Source organism: Dermochelys coriacea, chromosome 20 (assembly GCF_009764565.3).
Source record: "Dermochelys coriacea isolate rDerCor1 chromosome 20, rDerCor1.pri.v4, whole genome shotgun sequence".
In the NCBI taxonomy this organism is placed as follows: Eukaryota; Metazoa; Chordata; order Testudines; family Dermochelyidae; genus Dermochelys; species Dermochelys coriacea.
In genome coordinates, this window is record NC_050087.2 from 579,359 (window position 1) to 607,207 (window position 27,849).

General features: G+C 47.1%; 1 protein-coding gene across 1 annotated transcript in view; it reads left to right on the forward strand.

Moving 5' to 3' along the window:
* DIP2B (disco interacting protein 2 homolog B) overlaps nucleotides 1–27,849 on the forward strand; it is a 135,765-nt gene that overhangs the window by 101,561 nt on the left and 6,355 nt on the right. The window contains exons 16-34 of the mRNA XM_038378167.2: nucleotides 131–250; nucleotides 2,518–2,632; nucleotides 3,722–3,861; nucleotides 4,570–4,706; nucleotides 5,373–5,453; nucleotides 6,152–6,279; nucleotides 7,094–7,208; nucleotides 8,681–8,882; nucleotides 9,813–9,922; nucleotides 10,067–10,147; nucleotides 11,317–11,440; nucleotides 18,650–18,771; nucleotides 19,914–20,025; nucleotides 23,527–23,636; nucleotides 24,361–24,491; nucleotides 25,073–25,241; nucleotides 26,212–26,382; nucleotides 27,502–27,563; nucleotides 27,700–27,846. Coding sequence (XP_038234095.1) covers nucleotides 131–250; nucleotides 2,518–2,632; nucleotides 3,722–3,861; nucleotides 4,570–4,706; nucleotides 5,373–5,453; nucleotides 6,152–6,279; nucleotides 7,094–7,208; nucleotides 8,681–8,882; nucleotides 9,813–9,922; nucleotides 10,067–10,147; nucleotides 11,317–11,440; nucleotides 18,650–18,771; nucleotides 19,914–20,025; nucleotides 23,527–23,636; nucleotides 24,361–24,491; nucleotides 25,073–25,241; nucleotides 26,212–26,382; nucleotides 27,502–27,563; nucleotides 27,700–27,846 — 2,377 coding nt within the window. The remainder of the gene's footprint in view (nucleotides 1–130; nucleotides 251–2,517; nucleotides 2,633–3,721; nucleotides 3,862–4,569; nucleotides 4,707–5,372; nucleotides 5,454–6,151; nucleotides 6,280–7,093; nucleotides 7,209–8,680; nucleotides 8,883–9,812; nucleotides 9,923–10,066; nucleotides 10,148–11,316; nucleotides 11,441–18,649; nucleotides 18,772–19,913; nucleotides 20,026–23,526; nucleotides 23,637–24,360; nucleotides 24,492–25,072; nucleotides 25,242–26,211; nucleotides 26,383–27,501; nucleotides 27,564–27,699; nucleotides 27,847–27,849) is intronic.

Consider the following 27,849-nt stretch of genomic DNA (forward strand, 5'->3'; position numbering starts at 1 on the left):
TGGATCCCTGAGATGAAGATACTTGCCGTAATGGGAGGCTACTGGTGTTAGGCCCCTGCAGCTTCACTGAAAGAAGCATTCAGCGAATGGTTTTATTTGTACTAACTTTGTTTGCTCCCTTCGTTTGCAGCGAAGGTGGCTTTAGTGAAGTGTCGAGACCTGCACTGGGCCATGATGGCTCATCGCGACCAAAGAGATGTCAGCCTGAGTTCTCTGCGGATGCTGATTGTAACTGATGGTGCTAATCCCTGTGAGTATTCCCTCACACGGCTGCCATGAGAGAGGTTCCTCTGATCATGTTTTCAGTCACTTCCATGCACAGGCGGCAGGTGAACCCCTGCTTTGGGGAGGCAAGCCCGTTGGTGCCACCCCTTCTGCCCAGGGCCCCACCACCACACCCACACGCCGGAGCCCTGAAACCCCCCTCCCACGCTGTAAAAGGAGAAGCCCTGACCCGGGGGGGGGGGCCCCGAGACCGGAGGAACCCCAGCCTACCCGCCCCAGCCACACTGGGCCGAGCCGCCAACCTCCCCAAGCACTGGGCTGGCGAGCCACTGGCTCCCTCACCCGCCAGGCGGGGCCGAGCTGCCAGCCTCTCCCAGCGCCAGGCGGGGCAGAGTCTGCTGGCCCCCTGTATGCCAACCCCTAGCACCAGCTCCTCCTGCCTCTGAAGGCCCCGCCAAGCCGCCGGACCCAGCATCTGAGGAGGAGGGACATGGCGAGCAGTGGGGATAGGGGGGTGTGGAGCGCAGGAGGCAGTGGGGGTCTTGGGGAAGGGCTGGGGCTACCTTGGCCCAGGTATCTGGCAGCAGGTCGGCGGCAGTGCCAGGGAAGGCAAGGCCTTCTCTGGCTTATTTTACCTGCCACTCACGCTTCCGTGTACTGACTTCTATTAGAAGTAAACTGAAGCAGCTGTCTTGACAGTCCAAAAAGGCAGGCCTCAGTGCCCCGAGCACAAGAGTAAAGGATTTCAGGTTCCACACCCAACCCAGAGTCCCCCTGCCAGTTCAGGCTTGTACAGTCACATTTTCCTATTTTTAAAATGCTTCTCTCCAAGACCCACTCAAACAAGGGAAACTACCTGACGCTACAAGGCAAACAGTGCAATTCATGATGCCAAGAGCCCTCAAATCTTACCAACTCTCTCTCTCTCAAATACACAAACTGGGAATGTATACAGGGAATCCTTTTCCCTAAACTTTCAATTACAGTGTAACTATAGCTGAAACATATTCAGACAGAAGGGTAATTTGTGTTAAGTTGTTGGTATCCCTTCAAGTGTGAATCTTAAGGATGGTATTGCAAGAGGTGATAGGAACAGAGGACTTGGCCAGGCAACGGGGGCAGCTGGATGCTCTGGTATGTAATATAGAGTGTTCTGGCAGAAAAAGATTAAAAAGTTAGTGCAGTGATTTGTCTAGTAGGCAAGAGAACAGGAAAAGGCCCATTAGCTGGCAATGTAGGTGGGGGTGTGAATGGTTCTAAATTGCACACAGGGGATGTGGGTTTTTAAAATGGGGTTGAAAGAAATGAGCAACAGATCTTCATGGCATGCTGGTGATTATGGGGCTTAATGAATGTCTGTCCAGATGGCACTGACTGGAAGAGTGAGATTTGAATACAATTAGGACTGTTTTGGATTTGTGCGGTGGAAGGAAATGGAGCCAGTGGACATGCGTTAGTATGGGGGAGACGGGGAAGATGTTTGTATCTATACGTACAAACTCTGGAACAGACTGGGAGGAAGATTGTTTGGGCCTTAGCCAGCAAGGCGTGCGTTTGAAATATGAATGTCTTTCTGATTTGGTCAGTTCTGTACCAAAACTGATCCTCTTATGGTAGGGTTAGGTGCATAAAAGCATTAGCTTTCAAAAAAGCAAACCTGGAAGTTGTTTAAAAGAATGTAGATGGAAAGTTGCTGTCTTTTTTTTACCCATGCAGCAGTTGAGCCCCTTAAATCACAGCCTCCACTGATGAAGTGAGCTGTAGCTCACGAAAGCTTATGCTCAAATAAATTTGTTAGTCTCTAAGGTGCCACAAGTATTCATTTTCTTTTTTGCGAATACAGACTAACACGGCTGCTACTCTGAAGCCTCCATTCTGAGGCTTTCCCGAATAGTAGTATTTGTTGTCTTGTACATAATCTTTTGTACAATACTTCCCCCCCAAAATTTTTTTTAGGGATGTCCAGGATTACAGAAATACAGTACAACATTATAATGAAATAAAGTGGTTGCTCTGAGAAAGATGTACTGGTGTATTATTACTGTTATAGGTGACTGAAGTCTTAGGCCTTTTAAAAATTCTACTGTAATGACTTAGAACCCAAGTTCCATTGGCTTTCAGTGACTCACTTAGGCTCCTTAGTGCCTAAATTACTTTTGAAAAATGTGCCCTTAGTTAGAAATTGCCATTCACAAGATCTCTAAATAAAAATGTACTACTTATTTCCAGATCATTTCTAAGCATAATTTTTTTTTCAATTTCAAAAACTGTGTAAAATGTCTTGTCTTCCAGGGTCTGTTTCCTCATGCGATGCTTTCCTGAGCTTGTTTCAGAGCCATGGGCTTAAACCTGAGGCAATTTGTCCATGTGCCACATCTCCAGAAGCAATGACTGTAGCAATACGGAGGTACTGCGATGTATTGCATCCCGCTAACCTATGTCCATATTTAAAGGGACATGTTAAAAATGTTTAATTTCCTTTCCTATATTATAAGTAATTCCTGAGACTACTGAAACTGAGATAAATTTGAACTTGTTACTGTTTGTTTACTCTTTGCATTTTCAGCTGAGGGCAGGAAATAAGGAAGAGTCTGTTTCCATTTGTTGACAGTTTTTAGTTTCACTTTCAGGCCCTTGCAGGGCTTGAGCTGGAGGAATGTTTGAGGGTTTTTTTCATTTGTTTTGTTTAACTATTCCCACTGGAATAAATTTAAAAAAAAAAGACTAGCTTTTACTTTATTCAGCCTAAATATTTGGGTCATATAAGACCTGCCAGTGTCCCTTTAAATAATAGTGTGTGTTTCCTTGTGTTGTGAATTGTGCTATATTAGGTGATCCCAGCTAATGTTTGTTCACGTGCATCCAGTGGGGCTTCTTACGTGCTTGTGGTGATACACGAATTGTAGTGCTTGATTGAATCAGGGCCTTGAAGAATTTTCTCTCAAAGCTGAGTCTTTGCTTTTCTTTGTCTAGTAGTTAAAAGCCAGTAGCAGAGCAGCTCCTGGGAGAAGCAGGCATTTATTTTCTCACTTTTGCCAGCAGTAGCTGGTCTGGGGCTGTGCTTCTCTGCGATAATGTCTCACGTTGTTTTGGGGAAAGAAGTCATTTTCATACTCTGTTCCTGTCCATTGCCCCTCCCTGCAGTAAACAAAGCAAGAATCAGCCAGCCCAGGAGGTGGCTCCTAAAGTAGATTACCCTGAAGGCCAGATGGAAGAGCTGCTCCACAGGGCTTTTGGCTGGTTTTTCCAGTGCTTGTACTGGCCTAGGATTAAGCTTTTCCAACTCACTTATCAGCATGGCTCTCTCAGCTGGTATCCCTTACTTTTCCCCAAATTAATTCAGTTGTGAAATGGGATTTCAGTATACGTCGCAAAATGATACATAGAAGAACCCAGAAAAGCATCCTTGTGTCACAGTGAGTATGTGTTCCCTGTCAAGGCTTAATGATGTCATGTGTTTACTGATGTTTCAGCATGTTGGTTTGTTTCCTTCAAGGCCTGGTGTCCCTGGGGCACCCTTGCCCGGAAGAGCCATCTTGTCCATGAATGGGCTAAGTTACGGTGTCATTCGTGTGAACACTGAAGACAAAAACTCTGCTCTCACGGTACAGGATGTTGGCCATGTGATGCCGGGAGGTGAGAGTGCATAGGGCCTTGTATTTCCATAAACACCCTTTGGCAGATGGCATGGCTGTAGCAGTTAGAGTCAGGGCTGAGAGTGAACTTCTGGGGCTGAGACTTTCAAACCACCTAATGGGTTCTGGACATGCAATGCTCATTTAAAAGAAACAGCAACTGGGCATTGAGATCCCCAAGACAGCTCTGAAAATCTCAACCTTGGCTTCTGTTATTGCCTCTGCTGCTGACTTGTGAGTTGCTGGGACAGCTGCTTAGTTTTTCCTCACTTCATCTTACCCATCTGTGAAATGGACAGAATACTTAGCTCCTTTGCAGGGGGCTGGAGGGTCTAGTGTTTGTAAAGTACTGTAAGATCCTTGCATGGAAGTCCTGTCCCTGTGGAAGTCCTGATCTTTAGTAAGTTATTGCCAGGGGCTCAGGCAAATTCAGTAGCATATTCCTTTGTGTTATGCTCTATGGCAATGCAAACTTTGAAGCTGATCTACGTGGCACACAGGTTGGTAGTGAAGCATTTAATTTAAGGAGCAGTACCCTGATGAAATGTCCATGCATGTTCAGCTCCAGGATTCACAACTTTTTCCTGCTTGCCACTACTTAATAAAAAGTTAACCGTTCTTCACGCTTAAATGTGTCAAGTGGTTTTAAAAAAAAAAGGCCCCTGAGTACTGCTTGCTAAGCTGTGTAATGGTGTGTGCTTTGCTCTAGGAATGATGTGCATCGTGAAACCCGATGGATCTCCTCAGCTCTGTAAAACAGATGAGATCGGTGAAATCTGTGTTAGCTCCAAAACAGGAGGGATGATGTATTATGGGCTGGCTGGGGTGACAAAGAATACATTTGAGGTCTGTATCATACGGTAGATTTTTGCCTTCTCTTGTGTCGCTGACTTTCACCTACTGCCTTCAGTGTGGAATTGATTTTCCTGCGGAGGCTTTTGACTTCTATAACAACTAATAGTGTTAATATTTGGGCTTTATATATGGGGAAACTTTCCCTAGAAGGCTTGTTACAATTAGGAATCACCTGCACTCCTTTTTTGCTAAGATTTCCTGCCATGCAGCAACAATGACAACAGTAAGAGCTTCTATTGCAGATAAATTTACTAGCTTCCTGCAAAAATGGGAGCATCAGACATCCAGTGTTTGCTCTACTCCAGTTCATGGTATCAGATAGTTTGCAAATAGTCCTCATCTGCATGTCAGAGAGAAATCGGTGTTTTATCTGGGTTTCTGGCCGCATAGTAATTTTTCTATCCCAGTTAAAGTCAGAGGTAGGATTCAGTAAATGAAGTTCACTCCGGGGGACACCATGCTATAGCTGGTCATTTGAGACTTTACTGAGGAAAACCCAGTAGCAGGAGAGGATTTATTTTTCAAAATTCACTTGCATCTAGTGTGATGCACTTGCACTGGCATCTTACTGCAGCACACTGATGTGGGAGGGTGTGTAGGGGTGTATATCCCAGGATGAGAGAATCAGCTCCCTCAGTTACCTGTCTTCTGTTTCAGGTTATTCCTGTCAACTCGGCTGGTTCTCCAGTGGGCGACCTGCCATTCGTCCGCTCAGGCTTGCTGGGGTTTGTTGGACCTGTACGTCATATAACTTTTGTGCTTGGATTGATGGTTTTATCTTGATGTTAAAACTAATGGCTTGAAATGCCAAAAAGAAAAGCAGTTGGTGACCAAAGCAAACTGTTAACCTGCTGTGACTGTTAGGGCAGGTGACTGCTTGCCCCAGTAGTAACTTGTTTTTCCAATACATTACCCTAATACAACCTCACTATAGGCGTTGTGTGCCAAACCACTGAGCTTTACTGAGCCGGAGCAGGCAAAGTTCTTTCAAGTTTTTCACAATCCCATAGTTGTATCACTCAACTTCATGGCTCTGATTTTGGCCATGCCCACACTATTCAAGAGGGAATTTCAAAATAAATTGTAAATACCTGTGATATGATTCTGTTTGTTTAAAAAAAAAAAAAATTCAAAATGTAATGTGTTGTCATCTTGCAAGATAGAAATCAGCCCATAGTTCTTCATAAGCTAAACCAGACAAAACTTAGTTTCCCAATTCTAGCACAAAAGTGCTATAATTGGGCTCTATAATTGATTCATACTTGTGCAGTTTTAGAATAATGTAGATGATTTTATCCAAATTCTCTCTCATAGAAGCCAATCTAAAAAGAAAGTGCTGTTAAATCTATTTATAACACATGCGTTTGAGCTAACAGTGCACAAAAGATGCATGAACTAGCAAAGGCATCCAAGTATTTGTGTTCTTTACCTTTCAGGGTAGCTTGGTGTTTGTGGTTGGAAAAATGGATGGCTTGCTGACAGTTAGTGGGCGCAGACACAATGCTGATGACATCGTTGCAACCGGATTAGCAGTTGAATCAATAAAGACAGTCTACAGAGGAAGGTTAGTGGTAATGAAACCCAGCTCTTTTTTCAGGCTTTGTCTGTATCTCTTAATAAAACATGACAGGGTGGTTATGTTCTGTGCTGCCTGTTTTTTCTTAACTGGATTACTTTTTTGACCTCAGTCATAGAAAATGTTTCCTTGACTGTTCAGTCTCCATAGCAGTGGCAACATTGGATCAGGCCTGGGGTCTGCTTAATTCAGTATCCTTTCTCTTACAATGTTCAGCACAAGCTACTTCAGAGGGAGGTGCAAGAAACCCTGCAGTGGGGAGTTCTGGGATAACAGCCCCTAAGGAATGTTTCCTCCAGATCCCCAATAGTTAGTGGTTGGCTCATGGCCTGCAACCAGTTGGTTTGTATCTCCTTCCCAGAGATCTTGGATTTTATTTAATATTTCCTGTGGATAGTTTTCAAAAGGATGTCACATCCCAGTGACAGCCAGTGGGAGTTAGGCTGCTAATTCACTTAAGTACTTTGGAAAATTTTACTTTCTCTATCCTGGCATGTTTAACATTTAGCAGAGGCTGGAATGGGAACATGATGGCTGGAGCAGGAGAATAGAGTGCTGGTGTGCATGTAGGAAGCTTCTCTGCGGAGTGGGAGTACTCGCTTACCTGGCCAATATGATCTTTATCTTCCCTGTTCGCTGTGGTTTCAACTTCACCGTCTCCTTTCTCCCCTGCCCCTGGAGCTTTGAAGTTGTTCCCTAGCTAGTGCATAGCATCAGTCTCTTTCCTTGGATCTCCAGGACTTCAGTGTTCCCAGGGAAGTGGGATGGTAATTCTTACCGATCCACATTCTCTTTCCCTCAGGATTGCTGTGTTTTCAGTCTCTGTATTTTACGATGAGAGGATCGTGGTGGTGGCAGAGCAGCGGCCAGATGCTTCTGAAGAGGACAGTTTTCAGTGGATGAGCCGAGTGCTGCAGGTAAGAGCGCAGCTACCTGGGTGAGAGATTTGGGCTTGTGTGTGCATACCTCCTCCCTTCCCCACCTCCCTTCAGCATGTGGATAACTCGGATGATATTAGCGTGCCTCAGACGGATGCCACTTTCTGGCCATCATCGTGATTCCTCTTGGCAGAAGGTGGCAAGTTGGGTGTGTAATGTGCATTGGCTGTCCTGACCATGCGTCTTGGAGGTCCTGGAAAGGCAGCAGAGGCTCAAACTAATGCAATCCTTAATGAGGTACATCAGCATTACCTTTGTTACACAGGCAGGGCACAGAAAAGTGAAACTTTTTTCTCAGTGCCCCAAAGCAGAACCTGGATTAGAACTTAGGGGTCTCTGGCTCCTAGCCCCATAGATCATGCTGGCGCTCTAAGAACAATTCTTCTTTAAAGATGAACTTGTTATCAGCTGAGAAGCAATTGCAGCGGTAAGGTGTTGGGAACCATTTGATAACTGAAAATAGGTAAAAACATCCAAAACAGTTGGGTCTTAAGAAAATGGTGTGTGCAGGATGAGTGGCAAATCCTGGTTTTGGAGTTTTTGCTTGTGAGAGTAATTTCAGGATGTTTGCTATATTCACTGATGGGAGAACATACACTGATCTGAGTAATATGTTAAAATGTGTGAATACTGGTGAGAGGCAGAGGCTGATGGTTAATTCCAGGGCTGAAGAGTCTGCAAAATAAACCCTAAACTCACTAGAAACAGATGAGTCACCAGCTTTTGACAGATTGAGATTTGAGTCATTCATGACCAAAAGTTGGTTCCATGGTTGGGATGGATTGTAAAGGAGGAGACATTAACATGCTCTTACTCATTTCCTAGTATTCCACCGTGCCCATGTTTATAGTCTGGCTAGAGTAGTGTGCTCTTCCTGCCTTGTTGGTTTTGGGACCAGGGAAGGCACCCAGATATTAGCCTGTTGCCTGCTCCATTCTGCCACCCTCTCCATGGGCTAGTTACACTACAGCTATAGTACTTACCCTCCAGGTAATGTATTCAAGGCGTATTGCTGAAGGCAGAGGGCAGTGACTCCCTCCAGGTAACCAGGAATTTGTCTTTAAAGCTCTGAGGGGCAGCAAGAAAACTTCTTTCAAACATCCATTTTACAGGTACTTGGTAAATCAGGCAAGCAGGCCCACACTGCTGCTCTGAACAGCCATACACTGCCTTTGCCTGACATTTGCTTATGGCCCATAAGTGAGTGACACATTATGTTCTGATTTGTTTTTTACAAACAAGATGATGTTTGTATGTATTGCAGTAGATACTAGGATTCCCAGTCATGGCCCAGAACCCCTTTGTGCCAAGCACTGTACAAATGCAGAACAAAGTGATGGTCACTGCAGCCAATGAGCTTACAAATACAGAAAAAGCGCCTGGAATTTGTCAGGACACCCAATAATACTAGTTTCTGCCCAGTTGAGCAACTTCTTCTTTTCCTTCTCTAGGCAATTGACAGCATTCACCAAGTGGGCGTGTATTGTCTTGCTCTGGTACCAGCCAACACTTTGCCAAAAACTCCTCTCGGAGGGATCCATATCTCTCAAACCAAACAGCACTTTTTGGAGGGCTCGCTGCACCCGTGTAACATCCTCATGTGCCCGCACACATGTGTGACCAACTTGCCAAAACCCAGGCAGAAACAACCAGGTAACTCGGAGTGTTTCTTTCCTGGCGAATGCTGGCAAGTGCTTGAATGCAAGGGGTAGACTCGGAACCTTTTTGCCTCAGGCCTAGAAAATTAGGCTAATGGCTTCACTTGCGTTCCCCTTGCTAAGATGTGTTCTAGCCGCTGGGGTTTGCAGTGAGACTCTTGCACCAATGGCAGGCCTGGTAGGGTATCAGTTTGTCAGGAACTCATTTCAAACGTCATCCTAGGTAAGGCTCAATGCCCTGACGAGCAGGAGGCCTCTGAAGCAGAGACTGGTAGCCCAGCAAGAAATCCCTTCTGCACTTCCAGGGTTCTCTTCAACCACCCTTGTGGCTGCCATGCTTCAAGAGGAGCCTGGTCATGGGGGACAGCTTCCACTCCGCTCACTCATCCTCATTCCACTTGAGTGCATGCCACATGCTCTACAGGAGGCTAAGGCTAGCATCACCTCCTTGTAGGTCAAGTTATATGCTGTAATTCTGGGCTGTTGGTGCAGCATTTAGCCTGTCTCACAGGGTCACCTAAAGCAAGGTAGCCCATGCCCTTTCCTTTTTTCCCCAATTATGCAGGCCTATTATAGTCTAAAATGCATGTGACTCACTAGGATGTTTCCAGTTTCTGCATTCCTCCTTCCCCCAGCAGTTTGACTCTGTAATGAAATCACTTGGCATCTCCCCATGGGGGAAACCTGTGAGGTGGCGGTAGTTTTGTTAGCTCCGATTCTCAGGCGGGAGAAAATGAGTTTGTCCCAGGGTGAAGTGACTTGCCCAAGGTCATGCATTGAGTCATTGCCAGAGCTGGGAGCTCTGATGTCTTTTCCCTGCTTTAACCATTAGCCTGCACTGCACCCGGCAGACTGTAAAATATATCCAGTGTGTCTGAACGTTTCCATCCTTTAACAAGTCTTTGCGGCTATTCTTTGCCAACAGGTGTTGGTCCTGCCTCTGTGATGGTGGGGAACCTGGTTGCTGGGAAGCGCATTGCTCAGGCTGCTGGGAGAGACCTTGGACAAATAGAAGACAACGATTTGGTTAGAAAGGTAAATCCCTACAGCCAGATGGTTATTGTGGTCAGCATGCGGGAAAGCATTTCACAACCCAGTTGAATAAAACACGGAGGAGTGATGTGAAATTGTCCTCTTCGGTGCACTTGTGCTGGCATTCACTACTGCCTCTCATTGCAGCACCAGTTCCTGACAGAGGTGTTACAATGGAGAGCTCAAGCAACCCCTGATCACATGCTCTTCCTTCTGCTAAATGCCAAGGTACGGATTAGTATGTTTTGTTTTGGTTTTTTTTGTTGGGCTCACATTATCATGCTTCTGGTTTGGCAGAGGCTATGATCCCCACTTTGATGTCTTCCATTCAGTCTTGGGACCTCTACAGCCATAACTGGAGTTTGCCACAGTCTAAGGCTGGGTTGGGCCTCAGGTGAGGGGGTGCATCTTGGTCATCAGGATGGAAGTGTTGTCATGGCCACTGTAACTACAGAGGTGACGTGACATTGATGTGGAAAATTTTCATTAACTTCACAGCATCATCTCTTCATGTTGTTTAGCATCATAAATGTGCCACCATTAAATGACCAGAGTCAAGGTGCTGCTCCTCCTATGTTTTAAAGAACTTTTTTCAGAGGATCATTCAGGAGCCATGCCAAATTCTTGGTCTCTTCTTCTCCCCGCTTCTTCCTCTTTGCATATATGCTGCAGAAATCTCTCCCTTTTCTGCCCCTGTGTAAGTAAAGTAGGGATTAGTCTGCTGCCTGAAGTGGGACTAGAAGGTCCACATTCATAAGGATGTTTCTATAAACTTTCCTGGCTCATGCTCCTTCACATAATTCCCAGTGCACGTGCGCACACACACTCTGTGTGTGTGTGTGTGTGTGTGTGTGTGTGTGTGTGTGTGTGTGTGTGTGTGTGTGTGTGTGTGTGTGTGTGTGTTGAGATCTCCAAGGTGAAGTGTATAAAACCTTAACATGCAGCCTAAGGCTTTGGGTTAATTTTAAAGTTTAACTCTTCAAAACTGGAAGCCTCTTCACCTGAAGATTTTAGAAGATACTGCTCATTCTTTAACAATTGCTGCACTTTGCTTTACAACTGCCTGGAGTCTGCCGGTCCCATCAGCCCTTGCATCACCTTAGAAGTTCGGTTTGTGTGTGTGTGTTGTCAGGGAGCTGCATAGCACAGTAGGTGCAGGAGGACTCTGCTGAATCAAGTCTCTGATAAATAACATTTCCTAGGAATAGGGTCAGTTCAAGGCATTTCGGTGACATTGAACACTGGATAAATGGCCCATCAGGAACCCACAGCCTATCCATGGTAGCTAATGGGTATGGATTGACTCTGACTGTATAAACTTCCATCTGTGTTGCCCTTTGTGCAGCTGACTTGTGCTGTGCCAGCTCTTATTCAGTACATTTCTCTCTCCTTTCAAGGGAACGCCTGTGTGCACAGCCACATGCCTCCAGCTGCACAAGAGAGCAGAGAGAATCGCATCAGTTCTGTATGACAAGGGACATCTGAATGCAGGAGACAATGTGGTGCTACTCTATCCTCCTGGTAAGGTCATGTTGGTGCTGGCCAGAATCCATACTGGGAAAATGCACGACAACCCATTATTCCGCACTGGGATTGTTGAATGGTGATACCCGGAGTCGACTATGTAACTGGTCTGGTTTTAACACCAAGTAGTTATGTTTCATAGGGACTGGGGTACGTTAGAGGTCTCAGCATCAGGCTTGGCATCCCTAGGCTGTATTGAATCCTGGAAAGGCTGACTCAGTTTGACTTCATACCGACAGATGCAGTGAGTTATGTGTATCTTACTGTGTCTTGGCCTTTCAGATGAAATCTTAGAATCTCAAGTCTTGTGCCTGTGGACATCAAAGATCCCACTGATACTCTAAGTTTTATTTGAAAATTTTTTTGTGGCCACATTGGATCTAATGGAGAACGGGGGTTGTCCGTTCTCCAAGGGACTTCTGGGTCCTGTCTATTCTGTGTGGACATTAGAGTATTAAGGCCTTGCTCCTGTGAGAATGTTTCTGCATGCCATTTGGTGGCTACTCTCTACCACAGAGATGGCTGTCTTTCAGTCGTCCCTAGCAGCACCCATGGAGTGGTGCCTTCATGGCTCTCAATATATGAACCTGCCGACCCAATGCGGGCCTCCTCAGTTCCTTCTTACCACCAGTGACAGTCATTGGAACTGCGGTGACTTGCTTAGCAAGCTCTCCTCATTTTCTCTAGCTTTCAGTTTAGTTTAGTTCAGTTATTCCTAGCCTCTGTGACAGGGTCAGGCCAGATGGCTGTAGGAAAGTAATAGAAGGCAGATATATTAGCCCCAGGTTAAATAGGTCCCTTTTCCCTGGGTAAGGTCACAGAACAATCAGGAACCTTCTGGAGACAATTAAGACAGAGAGGCTGATTAGAACACCTGCAGCCAATCAAGAAGCTGCTAGAATCAATTAAGGCAGGCTAATCAAGGCACCTGGGTTTTAAAAAGGAGCTAACCTCAGTTTGTGGTGTGCGTGTGAGGAGTTGGGAGCAAGAGGCACTAGGAGCTGAGAGTGAGAACATGGACTGTTGGAGGACTGAGGTGTACAAGCATTATCAGACACCAGGAGGAAGGTCCTATGGTGAGGATAAAGAAGGTGTTGGGAGGAGGTCAAGGGGACGTAGCCCAGGGAGCTGCAGCTGTCACACAGTTGTTCCAGGAGGCACTCTAGACAGCTGCATTCCACAGGGCCATGGGCTGGAACCCGGAGTAGAGGGTGGGCCCGGATTCCCCCCAAATCCTCCCAACTCCTGGTCAGACACAGGAGGAGTTGACCTGGATTGTGAATTCAGAAAAACAGCCAAGCTGAGGGCTGCCATGAAGCTCCAAGGCGAGCAAATCCGCCAATAAGCGCAAGACCCACCAACGTAGAGCAGGAACTTTTTCACACCTCATTAAGTTTAGTTTTAGTGTTTTCGGTTACAGGAGATAGCTGTTGGAACTGGGCGGTCTTCCCCTTCACTCCGACCGCATTCCCTGTTGGAACTCGGAATGCCTAAATCCCAAGGGTTCAAACCCTTCAAGTCCTTCAGTAAGCCCATGCCAACGGGCGACTCCCACAACACGTGCTTAAAGTGTCTGGGGGAAGCACGCCAAGTGGACAAGTGCAGCCTTTGTAAAGGGTTTCATCCCAGAACAAAAAAGGAGCAAGACTTTTGCCTCAAGGAATTCCTTATGGAGACAGCACTTAGACTGCAACCTACATCAGCACAGCAAGACTCGGCACCAAGCTCATCAGTGCGCAGTGCCCCGACGGCAGTAGTAGAAGCAGCACCACCACTTCCTGGCATCAGTCCCATTCTCTGACGCAGAAGCGGCACTGGAAACAGGGGAGGAGTGGATCTTTTACTCAGAGACCCTCCCCTTTGGAGCCGGCCAATGTGGTGCATCTCACAGAAGAGCACCCAGGGCTGAAGACTTTGGAACGGGGACTGCCGAGTCCAGTGCCGTTGGACTCTCTGAGCCAGGTCATTGAGGAGGTGGAATTGCCATCCACCCCAGGCACCTTTGAGGCTGTGAGGGACCTCATCGCCACGGTGGCACCGCAGTCCCCGGTCCTTCGAGCCAAGCCTCCGGTACCGCAAGATGTGTCACTGTCTCGAGGAAAACTGGCGAAGCTCCGTCCCTCAGCACCGCCAGTGAAGTCATGTCGCTGCTCCTGATCGCGATGCTGATCCCCATTGCGCAGCAGGTTCCACTCCCAGCACCGGTCAGCATCACCACACAGATTCCGATTGCGGCACCGCTCCAAATAGTGATGCCGCTCCCCAACCTTGCGGCGCTGCTCCACAACCCAGCTCTGTTCAGCATTGTCCTGGCCATTGCGGTCCCGGTCCCTGTCTTTGGACTCTGAGATGGGGTCTACGTACTCAGAGCGGGGCCGGCACCGGTTAGGCCTTGGAAGGCCTGACATGGGTCAGGGCCATGGCCTGCGCAGTGGCTGGAACCAGCTCGGTGGCCATTTTGAATCCTGTGGGCATACTACAAGGCCCAGGGCACCCAATCCAAAAGTTCCTGTTCAGCAACCTCTGAACCGCAGGTCCCAGAGGCATCAGCCAGTCGCCCTACCCCGAGGGGTGCCGATTACATACTGGTCGCACTACCTCCCCTGGAACCAATCCCAGCTCCTGAGCCTGATACAGATGTGGTTTCCCCTGACAAAGAGACAGAACAGGAGGCCAGTGGAGACCAAGAGGGTCAGGAGGACCCTGTTCCCCCATTGGCCTCCTCGTCGTCCTCCCCGGACGAGGTGGTTGCAGGCACTTCAGTCTCTGGACCGCCCCCCATAGACAGCCGTGCCCACCAGGACCTCCTTCGCAGGGTGGCGCAAAATATGGGCTTGCAGGCCAAGGAGGTGGTGGAGTCGGAGGACCTGGTGGTCAACTTCCTGGCCCCAGAGAGCCCGTTGGGGGTGGCTCTACCCCTCATCAAGACCATACAGGCCAATGCTAAGACCATTTGGCAGACCCCGGCCTCCATCACTCTCACCACGAAGGATGTGGAGAGGAAGTATTTCATCCCATCTAAGGGGGTACGAATACCACTTCACATGCCCACAGCCTTCCTCATTGGTGGTGACTGCAGTAAATGAAAAGGAGCAGCAGGGACAACAAGCCTTAGCAGCTGTGTGCAAGGACGCCAAGCGCCTAGATATATTTGGGCGCAAAGTGTATTCCATGGGGGGGGTTGCAGCTCAGGATTGCCAATCAGCAGGCAATTCTGAGTAGATACAGCTTCAGCTCCTGGAATTTGATGCTTAAGTTTAAGGAGCTGGTGCCAACAGAGTCCAGGGAGGAGTTTGGAGTGATAGTGGAGGAGGGCAAGGCGGTGGCATGGACCTCTTTACAGGCCTCACTGGATGCTGCGGACTCAGCAGCACGCACCTTGTTCTCCAGCATCGCCATGAGGTGTAGCTCATGGCTGCAGACCTTGGGACTCCCGCCCGAGGTTCAACAGACCATACAGGACCTGCCTTTTGATGGGGCAGATCTGTTTATTGGGCAGACTGACTCTCAGCTGCATAGCCTAAAGGACTCCACAGCTACCATGAAGTGTTTGGTATGTACACCCCGGCAACCCAACGCAAACATTTCAAGTCTCAGCAGCAGCGCTCCTGTCCTCCTCGGCTGAGGCAGGACTTTTATAGAAGGGGCAAGGATGGCAGATGAAAGCCTTCAAGCCCCTGGGCCAGGACCCGACTAAACCATCGTCAGTTTTCCAAGCAGACCTTTTGAAGCTGCGCCTGAGGACCATGCACCAGCCTCACTTCTGGATCCTTCCTCGTCTTTCTTGAATCGTCTGTCCCACTTCTGCGATGCTTGGTTCCAAATAACTTCGGATTGCTGGGTTCTCTGTACGGTAGAAGTGGGATATTCTCTCCAATTCTGCTCCTACCCTCCCTCCCACCTCCCTTCCCCGTCCCTCTTCATGGACTGTTCTCACGAGCAACTCTTTAGACAGGAGGTGCAGGCGCTCCTCGCCATGGGAGCAGTGGAGGAGGTTCCTTGGGCAAGGGGTTCTATTCCCGATACTTTCTAATCCCCAAAGCCAAGGGGAGGGGGTCTCAGACCCATTCTAGATCTGCAAGGACTCAACAAGTTTGTGGTAAAGTTGAAGTTCTGCATGGTCTCCCTGGGCACAATTATTCCCTCTGGATCCGGAGACTGGTACGCCGCCCTTGACCTGAAAGACTTGTACTTCCATATAGCTGTTCGGCCTGCATACAGGCGATTCCTACGCTTTGTGTTTGACCACAAACATTATCAATTCATGGTCCTTCCATTTGGCCTCTCAACAGCCCCCAAGTATTCATCAAGTGCACGTTGGTCATGGCTGCTTTCCTCCGTTGGAGGCAGGTGCAGGTATACCCCTACCTCAATGACTGGCTGCTCAGGGGTCAGGTGGGGTGTGAAGCCCAATTGGTCAGATCCACATTCGAGAGACTGGGTCTCCTTCTCAACTTGAACAAGTCAACCTTAGTATCAACCCAAAGAATAGAATTAATCAGGGCAGTTTCAGATTCTGTTCAGGCAAGAGCACTTTGGCCAGAGTCCCAATTCCAAGCCATGATGGATGTCCTTCAAGGCCTCAGGCAATACCCGACCGCCACAGTAAGGGGATGCCTGAGTCTCCTCGGCCACAGGGCAGCCTGCACTTATGTGACCTAGCACACCAGACTGAGGCTCGGGCTTCTACAGGCGAGGCTCACTTTGGCCTATCTCCCGGGACGCAACAGCCTGAATTCAGTGATCACGGTGCCAGGGCAGGTGCTTGAGTTCCTTCAATGATGGCTCGACCCTCGGACAGTGTGTGAAGGAGTCCCCTTCAGCAGCCCTCAGCCTTCCTTATCACTGGTAATAGACTTGTCGACTCTGGGAGGGGTTGCACATTTGGGGACCTCCAAATGCAGGGCTTGTGGTCGTGGGACAAGCTCTCTCTCGATATCAATATCAAGGAGCTGAGGGCGGTGCGACTAGCATGCCAGACCTTTCAGGCCTGACTACAAAGTCAGTACGTAGCAGTTCTGATGGACAACACCACGGCCGTGTTTTGCATCAACAAGCAGGGTGGAGGCCGGTCCTCTCCCCTATGTTGGGAAGCCCTCCAGTTATGGGAGTTCTTCATAGCCCACTCCATTCACCTGGAAGCATCCTACCTACCAGGGTTCAGAACACACTGCCGGACCGCCTCAGCAGGTCCTTCTGCAATCACAAGTGGTCCATCTTCCAAGGTGGGGCTTTCCCCCAGTTCAAGCTGTTCGCCACCCAGAGCAACAGAAGGTGCCCAATGTTGTGCTCCTTCCAGAGACATAACCCAGACTCAATCACAGACACATTCCTACTACCCTGGGGAAGCCGCTGGCTCTACGCCTTTCCCCGGTCCCTCTCGTGCACAAGGTCCTATTTAAGGTTTGCAGGGATGGGGCAGAGATAATTCTGGTGGCACTAATGTGGCCTCGACAACATTGGTACACTACGCTCCTGGAACTATCAGTGCATGCCCTGATCACGTTGCCTCTCCTCCCTGACCTGATCATTCAGGACCATGGTCATCTTCGTCACCTCCACCTGCAGTCCCTCCATCTCATGAACTCTATGAACCCCATGGAGCTTCCGTGCTCAGAACAGGTAAGGGAGGTCCTCCTCGGCAGCAGGAAGCCCTCCACTAGAGCCGCGTATCTGGCAAAGTGGAAAAGATGTACTTGTTGGTGTGATCAGTGTCATATACCCCCTCTCCAGGCACCTCTACCTCTCATCTTAGAGTACCTTCTATACCTGAAACAGCAAGGCCTGGCAGCGTCCTCCATAAGGTACACCTCGTTACTATCTCAGCCTTCCACCCGGGAGTGTCTGGATGCTCCAACTTCACCAATCCTATGGTTGGTCAGTTCCTCAAGAGTCTGGAACAGCTTCATCCCCAGATCAGACAGCCTGTCCCCATCTGGGACCTTAACCTGGTCCTCTCCAGACTGATAGGGCCCCCACTTGAACCGCTGGCAACTTGCTCCCTTCTCTATCTGTTGTGGAAGGTAGCCTTTCTGGTTGCCATTACATCAGCTAGGAGGGTGTCTGAGTTAAAGGCTCTTACCTCTAACCCACCCTGTACGGTTTTCCACAGGGATAAGGTGCCACTCAGACCTCACACGGCCTTTCTTCCTAAGGGTGTGTCACTTTCACACTAGTCAGGGTGTTTTCTTGCCTGTTTTTTATCCTAAGCTTCATGCCAGTAACAGTGAGCAGAGGCTGTGCTCTCTCGATGTTAGCCAGCACTAGCCTTTTACATCGAGCGCACTAAGCCATTCAGAAAGTCGAACCAGCTGTTTGTAATGGGGGCAGACCAGATGAAAGGACTGCCAGTCTCATCTCAAAGAATACCTTCTTGGATCATGCCATGCATCCATATGTGCTACAGGCTGGCCAACATACCAGACCTGGCTCTTACGGCGCACTCCACGAGGGCTCAGGCCTCATCAGTGGTGTTCCTGGCCCAGGTCCAGATAACAGAAATCTGCAGGGCAGCAACTTGGTCCTCGATACATACATTCACCTCTCACTACGCCATCATCCAGCATGCCAGAGATGATGCAGCTTTGAGCAGAGCGGTGCTCCAATCAGCGATTCCATAACTCTGACCCCACTGCCTAGGTAAGGCTTGGGAGTCACCTAATTGGAATTGATATGAGCAATCACTCGAAGAAGAAAAAAGTTACTCACCTTCTCGCAACTGTTCTTCGAGGTGTGTTGCTCTTTGAATCTGGATTATTTTGAGTACAGCAGTGGTGCCCAAACTTTTCCTGGCATGCCCCCCTTACCAGTAATGGAATCTGACCCCGTTCCCTCCCCCCTCCCCAACTGCTGCACAGCCAAGGCTTCTTCAGCAGAGGAGCTTGGGCTGAAGGCAGAGCTCTGGGGTCAGAACTGGGGATGGGGGAGGAGCTGGGGCTAGAGGTAGAGTGGCCTGGAGACAGAGCAGCAGGTGGAGTGGAGCTGAGGCTGGGGGTGTGTCTGGACTGGGAGCAGAGTGGGCTGTGTGGCACTCCCTTCTGGAACCCCCTTTGGGGGCTGACCCGGACTCTGTCATGCACACACCCCAAGAATTCTTCCATGCCCCACTAGGGGTCATGCCCCAAGGTTTGGGAACCACTGGAGTAGAGGATACTGTCATGAGGACATCAGTCAGCACTTGTGTGACAGCCTCTTGTGTTCTTGCAGGCATTGAACTAATCGCTGCGTTCTATGGCTGTTTGTATGCTGGCTGCATTCCTGTGACTGTTCGACCGCCTCATGCTCAGAACCTCACTGCGACTCTGCCCACTGTGCGAATGATCGTAGATGTGAGTAATGGGAAGCTGCAATCTATAGGCCTGGCATGGGGCACCATTATTCTGATGTTTGGATCTGGAGAGCAGTAAGAATGAAATCTCTTACGCTATCTTTCATGGCTGCAGTATATTAGAACACCCTCTTGGGTCAGAATGAACTGTTTCTAGCTGTATAACTTTTTTTTAATAAATGAGAATTCAGTATAACAAAGCGCTTCTTCTGGCTGTAACGGGTGACACAAGTTGCTGCAAAATACATGGTAACAGGAATAGGCTAACTTACGTGACCCACAGTCTTGTTACCACCTAATAACTCATAAGAACGCCCATACTGGATCAGATCAAAGGCAAAGCCCTGGCTGGGATGATTTAGTTGGGGATTGGTCCTGCTTTGAACAGGGGGTTGGACTAGATGATGACCTGAGGTCCCTTCCAACCCTGATATTCTATGATTCCATCTAGCCCAGTATTCTGTCTTCCACCAGTGGCCAATGCCAGGTGCTTCAGAGGAAATGAACAGAATAGGTAATCAAGTGATCCATTCCCTGTTGCCCATTCCCAGTTTCTGGCAAACATAGGCTTATAGCCATTGATGGACCTATCTTCCATGAACTTATCTAGTTCTTTTATGAACTCTGTTATAGTCTTGGCCTTCACAACATCCTCTGGCAAGGAGTTTCACAGGTTGACTGTGCATTGTGTGAAGAAATACTTCTTGTTTGTTTTTAAACCCACTGCCTATTAATTTCATTTGGTGACCCCTAGCTCTTGTGTTATGAGAAGGAGTAAATAACACTTCCTTAGTGCAACACTGTACCTTTAAGTGACTACTAGGCATGTGCCAGTCTACCAATTACCTACTAACTACAGTAACTGGCCTAGGCTGATTCTGTAGGTATGGAAGGAGAGCTACTGTCCCGTTGCCACCTGACATAATATCCCTACTCAGCCTGTCCAAAGATCTTGCCACATTGCATTTTAGTCTGAATTTGGGGTCTTGGCTGAGCAAGGTGGTGTATTTTGGAATAGCAAACAACTCCCAGGTGGGGAAAGTGCATTGAACAAGCATACCCACAGTCTCCACTAGTTATGGGGCTTGAAAAGCCACGTTTCTCTTTCACTTTCTAGCAATAATTGGTTGGTTATTTTTTTAGGTCAGCAAAGCTGCCTGCATTCTCACAACTCAGACCTTAATGAGACTACTGAAATCCAGAGAGGCAGCTGCTGCTGTGGATGTGAAAACCTGGCCAACCATCATTGACACAGGTGAGAGCTTCTCTTTGCCAAGTTTCAGAGTAGCAGCCGTGTTAGTCTGTATTCGCAAAAAGAAAAGGAGTACTTGTGGCACCTTAGAGACTAACAAATTTATTAGAGCATAAGCTTTCGTGAGCTACAGCTCACTTCATCGGATGCATTTGGTGGAAAAAACAGAGTAGAGATTTATATACACACACACAGAGAACATGAAACAATGGGTTTATCATACACACTGTAAGGAGAGTGATCACTTAAGATAAGCCATCACCAACAGCAGGGGGGGGAAGGAGGAAAACCTTTCATGGTGACAAGCAGGTAGGCTAATTCTAGCAGTTAACAAGAATATCAGAGGAACAGTGGGGGGTGGGGTGGGAGGGAGAAATACCATGGGGAAATAGTTTTACTTTGTGTAATGACTCATCCATTCCCAGTCTCTATTCAAGCCTAAGTTAATTGTATCCAGTTTGCAAATTAATTCCAATTCAGCAGTCTCTCGTTGGAGTCTGTTTTTGAAGCTTTTTTGTTGAAGTATAGCCACTCTTAGGTCTGTGATCGAGTGACCAGAGAGATTGAAGTGTTCTCCAACTGGTTTTTGAATGTTATAATTCTTGACGTCTGATTTGTGTCCATTCATTCTTTTACGTAGAGACTGTCCAGTTTGGCCAATGTACATGGCAGAGGGGCATTGCTGGCACATGATGGCATATATCACATTGGTAGATGCGCAGGTGAACGAGCCTCTGATAGTGTGGCTGATGTGATTAGGCCCTATGATGGTATCCCCTGAATAGATATGTGGACAGAGTTGGCAACGGGCTTTGTTGCAAGGATAGGTTCCTGGGTTAGTGGTTCTGTTGTGTGGTGTGTGGTTGCTGGTGAGTATTTGCTTCAGATTGGGGGGCTGTCTGTAAGCAAGGACTGGTCTGTCTCCCAAGATCTGAGAGAGAGATGGCTCGTCCTTCAGGATAGGTTGTAGATCCTTGATGATGCGTTGGAGGGGTTTTAGTTGGGGGCTGAAGGTGATGGCTAGTGGCGTTCTGTTGTTTTCTTTGTTGGGCCTGTCCTGTAGTAGGTGACTTCTGGGTACTCTTCTGGCTCTGTCAATCTGTTTCTTCACTTCAGCAGGTGGGTACTGTAGTTGTAGGAATGCATGATAGAGATCTTGTAGGTGTTTGTCTCTGTCTGAGGGGTTGGAGCAAATGCGGTTATATCGTAGCGCTTGGCTGTAGACAATGGATCGAGTGGTATGATCTGGATGAAAGCTAGAGGCATGTAGGTAGGAATAGCGGTCAGTAGGTTTCCGATATAGGGTGGTGTTTATGTGACCATCGCTTATTAGCACCGTAGTGTCCAGGAAGTGGATCTCTTGTGTGGACTGGTCCAGGCTGAGGTTGATGGTGGGATGGAAATTGTTGAAATCATGGTGGAATTCCTCAAGAGCTTCTTTTCCATGGGTCCAGATGATGAAGATGTCATCAATGTAGCGCAAGTAGAGTAGGGGCATTAGGGAACGAGAGCTGAGGAAGCGTTGTTCTAAGTCAGCCATAAAAATGTTGGCATACTGTGGGGCCATGCGGGTACCCATCGCAGTGCCGCTGATTTGAAGGTATACATTGTCACCAAATGTGAAATAGTATGGGTCAGGACAAAGTCACAAAGTTCTGCCACCAGGTTAGCCGTGACAGTATCGGGGATACTGTTCCTGACGGCTTGTAGTCCATCTTTGTGTGGAATGTTGGTGTAGAGGCTTCTACATCCATAGTGGCTAGGATGGTGTTTTTAAGAAGATCACCAATGGACTGTAGTTTCCTCAGGAAATCGGTGGTGTCTCGAAGATAGCTGGGAGTGCTGGTAACGAAGGGCCTGAGGAGGGAGTCTACATAGCCAGACAATCCTGCTGTCAGGGTACCAATGCCTGAGATGATGGGGCGTCCAGGATTTCCAGGTTTATGGATCTTGGGTAGCAGATAGAATACCCCAGGTCCTGGCTCCAGGGGTGTGTCTGTGCGGATTCGTTCTTGTGCTTTTTCAGGGAGTTTCTTGAGCAAATGCTGTAGTTTCTTTTGGTAACTCTCAGTGGGATCAGAGGGTAATGGCTTGTAGAAAGTGGTGTTGGAGAGCTGCCTAGTAGCCTCTTGTTCATACTCTGACCTATTCATGATGACGACAGCACCTCCTTTGTCAGCCTTTTTGATTATGATGTCAGAGTTGTTTCTGAGGCTGTGGATGGCACTGTGTTCTGCATGGCTGAGGTTATGGGGTAAGCGATGCTGCTTTTCCACAATTTCAGCTCGTGCACGTCGGCGGAAGCAGTCTATGTAGAAATCCAGGCTGCTGTTTCGACCTTCAGGAGGAGTCCACCCAGAATCCTTCTTTTTGTAGTGTTGGCAGGAAGGTCTCTGTGGGTTAATATGTTGGTCAGAGGTGTGTTGGAAATATTCCTTGAGTCTGAGACGTCGAAAATAGGATTCTAGGTCACCACAGAACTGTATCATGTTCGTGGGGGTGGAGGGGCAAATTTCAAAGATTTTCAAAGCTGTGTGTGGGGATTCTGATTGACTCTGTAAGAGGTTCTGGCATTGCCAATACAGGTGCTATCTGACTGGCTGCTCTGGGGGCTTAAATGCTCAGAAAAAACATCTCGGAGAGACTGGTTCAGCAGCTCATAGCTTTTACACTTTTATACATAGAATTAAAAAAAAAGGGGAGGAGGTGGGGCTGTGCAGACAGTCTCCTATTATGAGATTTGACGTTTGTGAATGAGGAAAGCAATTTGTGGGAAGGATACAACTCCAGATGGAGCAGGGAGGGTGTCGCAAGACTTTCTAGCCCCTAGACTAAAAATGTTGAATGTTCTTGAATTAATTTGAACAAAGAGTGTTTAGAGACAAGGCTGGGATTTCCTTGTAATCTGAACCATGGTTGACTCTGGAAACTCTAATTGTTCCTTGTGCAGAGCTGAGCCCCATGTAGAATTATAGCATGGGGGTAAAATTTAAAGTTCAGTTGATGTTAGTGGCCTCAGAACAGATATCCATGTCATAGTTAGCACTGACTGACCCCCTATCTGGCAGTTTCAGAAGAAGAGAGGACAAGCACTGAATGGCACATGACAAGTGTAATATCTTGATACATTTACGTATTCGATTCAGTGCCTCTCAACATCGATTGAATCTCCCCACCCTTTACTCCTCAGAGTGGTATCAGAGCACCTTACATCCAAATGAATAGGGTTCACACACACAGCTAGATTCTCTTTTCTCCTCCTTTCCAAGAGCAGACAGATTTTTTTAATGGGAAAGCTTTTACCTAGAAATGGCCCTTGCACTTTCTCCTGAAAGCAGCAAGACATGTTGGTCACTCTCTTGTGGAAGATAATTCCACAGCTAATTATAAAGAAGGCTTGCTTTTCTCCTGCATTCATATCATCCTAGTCATTGAAAATTCCATCATCCCTAAGAATTCCAATTCAGAAAGAACAGAATCATAAGACTGTTTTTACCCACACAGATGACTTGCCCAGGAAGCGGCTACCTCAGCTCTATAAACCACCCACACCAGAGATGTTGGCATACCTAGATTTTAGTGTGTCCACAACAGGCATGCTTACGGGAGTGAAGGTACAGTAACACCTGCTGGGAAAGAAGGTCTCGTATAGTTTTTGTTTGGCTGAATCTTTTTTTTCTTTTTAAGTGGTTCTTGTGATTTAATTTAAAGATCACTTGTCCCAGTTAATAAACTGGGAGAGTAAAGCTATGTATTGGCAGATCCAAAAAATGCAGTGTGGCTTCAGGTTGGTAAAGCAGCTCTGCATTGTGCTGCCATGCAGGAAGACTGAGGTCAGAAGCAGCCTCGGGATTTCAGGTGCCTAGGCTGATGGAGAATCGCATATTTAGGTGAACAGGGAATGATGATGGTATCACTCTGCAGTCTCAGCTAACAGTGAACTATTGGAACAGCATTCACTGGCCTCCACTGAAAGCAGAGAGTAGCTCTGGCAATTAGTAAGAGAGAAGAAGGTGTGAAAAGAATAGGAGTAAAAACTTAGCCCTTAGGCTCTGGTGTGGGGTGCTGGCTGGGCTCAGATGCTGTGGGAGGTGTACAGTGAGAAACTGAAGCTGCTGCTCCTTTTATAACATGCTTTAATGATCTAAGATAAGCAGAGCTTTGTGTGGAAGATTCTACAATGTTTTGCACTCACCATGTGCGATAAGTGTAGTTAATTTGGGGAGTAGCATTGTTAGGAAACCAAGCCCATATCTCACCATACCAGCTGACTTGCAGAAATCCTGTTCCTATGTTCTTGTATTTCAACACTGTATCTCTCCCTTTCGTTTGTTACAGATGTCCCACGCAGCAGTGAATGCTCTTTGCAGGGCGATAAAGCTCCAGTGTGAGCTCTACTCCTCTCGGCAGGTTGCCATTTGTCTTGATCCATACTGCGGACTTGGCTTTACGCTCTGGTGCCTTTGCAGGTATGAGTTGGAATGAAAACAAAAGGGTAAGATATTGATTGGTTTTAAAACTGGAAATGGAGGGCTAGATGTTCAACTGGTATAAATTGACACAGCTCCATTGTCTTCAGTGGAATGATTCCAGTTTATACCAGCTCAGGATCTGGCTCTGGATGCTCAATAACATGACCCCCTTCCTTTCCGGTTTTAAGATCTATCTAGTGTGACTGTTTTTCTCTTAGTAACATATAGATGCACTGCAAGAGATTATTAGCTCTAGAAAGTTTCTCCCATTTTTCTTTGTTGGTTTCATATTATGATGGAATGTATTTCGCAGAGCCTGCGTTTCTCCTTCACATTGGCAATGGGAAGTGTGTGCACCACTTCTCAGTTACAAGGCTTTTTATTATGAATAGAATGTTGCTGCACATCATAAAGGAGGTGGGCACTAGTGTTGTCATCAAATTATCTCGGACATGGAATCCCATTACCTACATTTGGTCCTAACATCACTATGTATCGGTGACCAAAAATAACAAAAAACAGACTTAATGCTAACCAGCTTTTAGAGTAAAATCTTTCTCTCTAATCTTCTGTGGCAGCGTGTATTCTGGTCACCAGTCCATCTTAATTCCTCCTATGGAGTTGGAATCCAATCTTTTCCTCTGGCTTTCCACTGTCAGTCAGTACAAAATAAGGGACACTTTCTGTTCCTATTCAGTCATGGAGTTGTGCACAAAGGGACTTGGAAATCAGGTCGAAATGTTAAAGGTAAGAACCTTTGTCAGTATCTTACACTGATTTTAAAAGTTGGTATGCAGTCTTGTGCTAAAGCAAATGGAGAGGACTGTTAGAACAAACCTTAGAAGGGTGAGGCAGTAGCAGCAGCATCATGCTGCATGAATAGTCAGCTATATACCATCCGCCTGCTGCAGGGCTCTAAGCCAGCTGAAGATGCAGCGTATCTGCTGGACAATCCATTAAGCAGCAGCACAACTCTCTGGAAGAGCAGGAGGAAAAAATAAATATGCTAAAGGTTTACGATTACTTCTTGCATCTGTTTTCCTAAAACTGGCTTTGTGCTTCCATCTACAAAGTCCCCACTCAATCGTGCACCACTGACAGTACAAAATGTTCTGAAGTTTTATACCTTGCATGATATCCCCAGTCACATAGATTACTTTGAAGCTCTGCAAAGCTGGTAGTGCTGTCCATTGTTCTTTAATTATGGGGCAGCAGTGATGTCTTCCAGTGGTTAGAGCACATAACTGAGGGGTCTGTGCCCAGCTCTGCTGTAGCCTCAGTGTCACCTTCAGCAAGTCGCTTCATCCTTTTGTGCCTCCCATTTCCTCATCTTCTAAAATGGGAGTGATGATCCTGAGCTACCCAGCAGGGATGTGGTGAGGCTTAGTTAAATTCAGGGATGAGGTACTACAGAAATGCAGAAAGCTATATTCCTTATAGCTGGATAGAAAGCAGAATTGAAAATGCCATTATTCCATTTATGCTTTTTGGGCTGCCTGATCAGAGTCGCATTTGATAGTCTGCCAACAGGGACACAGTAAGATACATTTATCATGAGTGGAGTAATAGGGGGTATCCTTCACTTCTGGAGCTGTTGTCTCCCACTGTTTAAGTGTGGAGGAGGAGGCAAACAGTCTTCTGTGGGACTCTGCTTCAATTGTCATAGGCAGAGCAGCAATTGTTTGCATTTATCTGTATCTGTACCATGTTTCTGCAGGCAAGAGGAATTAATCTGTCCTGTGTCCGGACCTGTGTGGTTGTTGCAGAAGAGCGGCCACGAATTTCTCTCACTCAGTCCTTCTCCAAGCTTTTCAAAGACATTGGCCTGTCATCTCGTGCTGTGAGCACCACCTTTGGGTCAAGAGTCAACGTAGCTATCTGTTTACAGGTATCAAAGGGTTATTTAATGTGGAAGACCATTATGTTGTCAGTGGCACCAGGTTTCCAGATTGCATTGAGCTCTGAATTGGCAAACTCTTCATAACCAACACTTGCTGCTAAATTGTTAACTTTGCTTCTCAGACCAGAGTTTGAGCTCTCACTGGTACTCTGTGGAGAGCAGCAAGGCACATAGTGCAGGCAGTGCCTCCTTGTTTCCAGTTGCCAGACTGCATTAAAGAATCTAAAAACGCCTGATATTCTTCCAAACTTCCACATTTCCCTGTAAGCAATAACTGCAGTTGCCACAGGGATGTTTGTCATGAATGCAAGGGGTAGTGCCATGGGATAATTTCTCTCAAGGTGTGGCCTACTGTAAGGTTGTATCTATTCCAGCATTTTTTTTCTAGTTTCCCAGCATTGCCATTCCACAGGTAGGAGCGATGGTTGGAGCATTCAGAATAGATGTATCGGCTGGCAGCCTATCTATGCTAGCACTCTCTCTGGTGCAGCTGCCGGGGTGGGAAATGTGAAGATGAATTCTGGCATCTGTATGAGGCATAAGGAAACATTTGAGAGCTCCTGCCTTGGCATGGGCATGGATTAGCTTGTCTTTGTCAATGCAATGGCTTTGAGCACCAGCCTTGTCATTGTTTGATAATTTTATTTTTTTTTAAAGCGAGACTTGAAACAGTTTGGTATTTTCTGAGTTTTTTCTTTGAAGAGTTACTATAAAACAGAGTAAAGAGAAACAAACCCTAAAAGGAAGGGCCTGTGTGTGAGATTCTTTGAGCAGGAGATGGAGAGACTAACATGGGTGGGTGAGAAGTGAGGGCACTTCTCTAGATAGCCCAAACACACACAGTGCATTTGTATAATCAAACAGCCCAGCTTGGACAATTCCCAGAATATCTCATGGAAGTCTGTGTCCAAAAAGTAATGCTCTTTGTGTGTGGGGAGTGGGGTGGGGAGGAGGGTGGTTGGTTGGTTGTCTGTTTGTTTGTGGGGGGTTTCATTCATATAATTGTCTGCTCTTCTGTATAGTTCTTACACTTTATATTAATTACCAGTGACTGTCATATAATTAGAAACAGAAAATATTAATATGTTCTTTAATGTTAACTTTTAGGGAACATCTGGGCCTGACCCTACCACAGTGTATGTAGATCTGAAATCCTTAAGACATGACAGGTACATTGTATTTACATTTATTTATTATTCATCCTCTACATAACCTTCTGGAAAATACTGTGTTGGCCATGAGATTCCTTCCTGGTAGATGGTAAATGAAGTTCTTGCTTTTCATCATCATGTTTTTTCCCTTCAGAGTGCGTTTGGTAGAGAGGGGAGCTCCACAGAGCCTGCTGCTTTCAGAATCTGGGAAGGTAATTTCACATCCCCTTCCTAATGGCTTGGCACACAGAGCATGTGATCAAGTGTGTTTGTCCTTCAGAAATGTTTTATATGTGAACTTGTA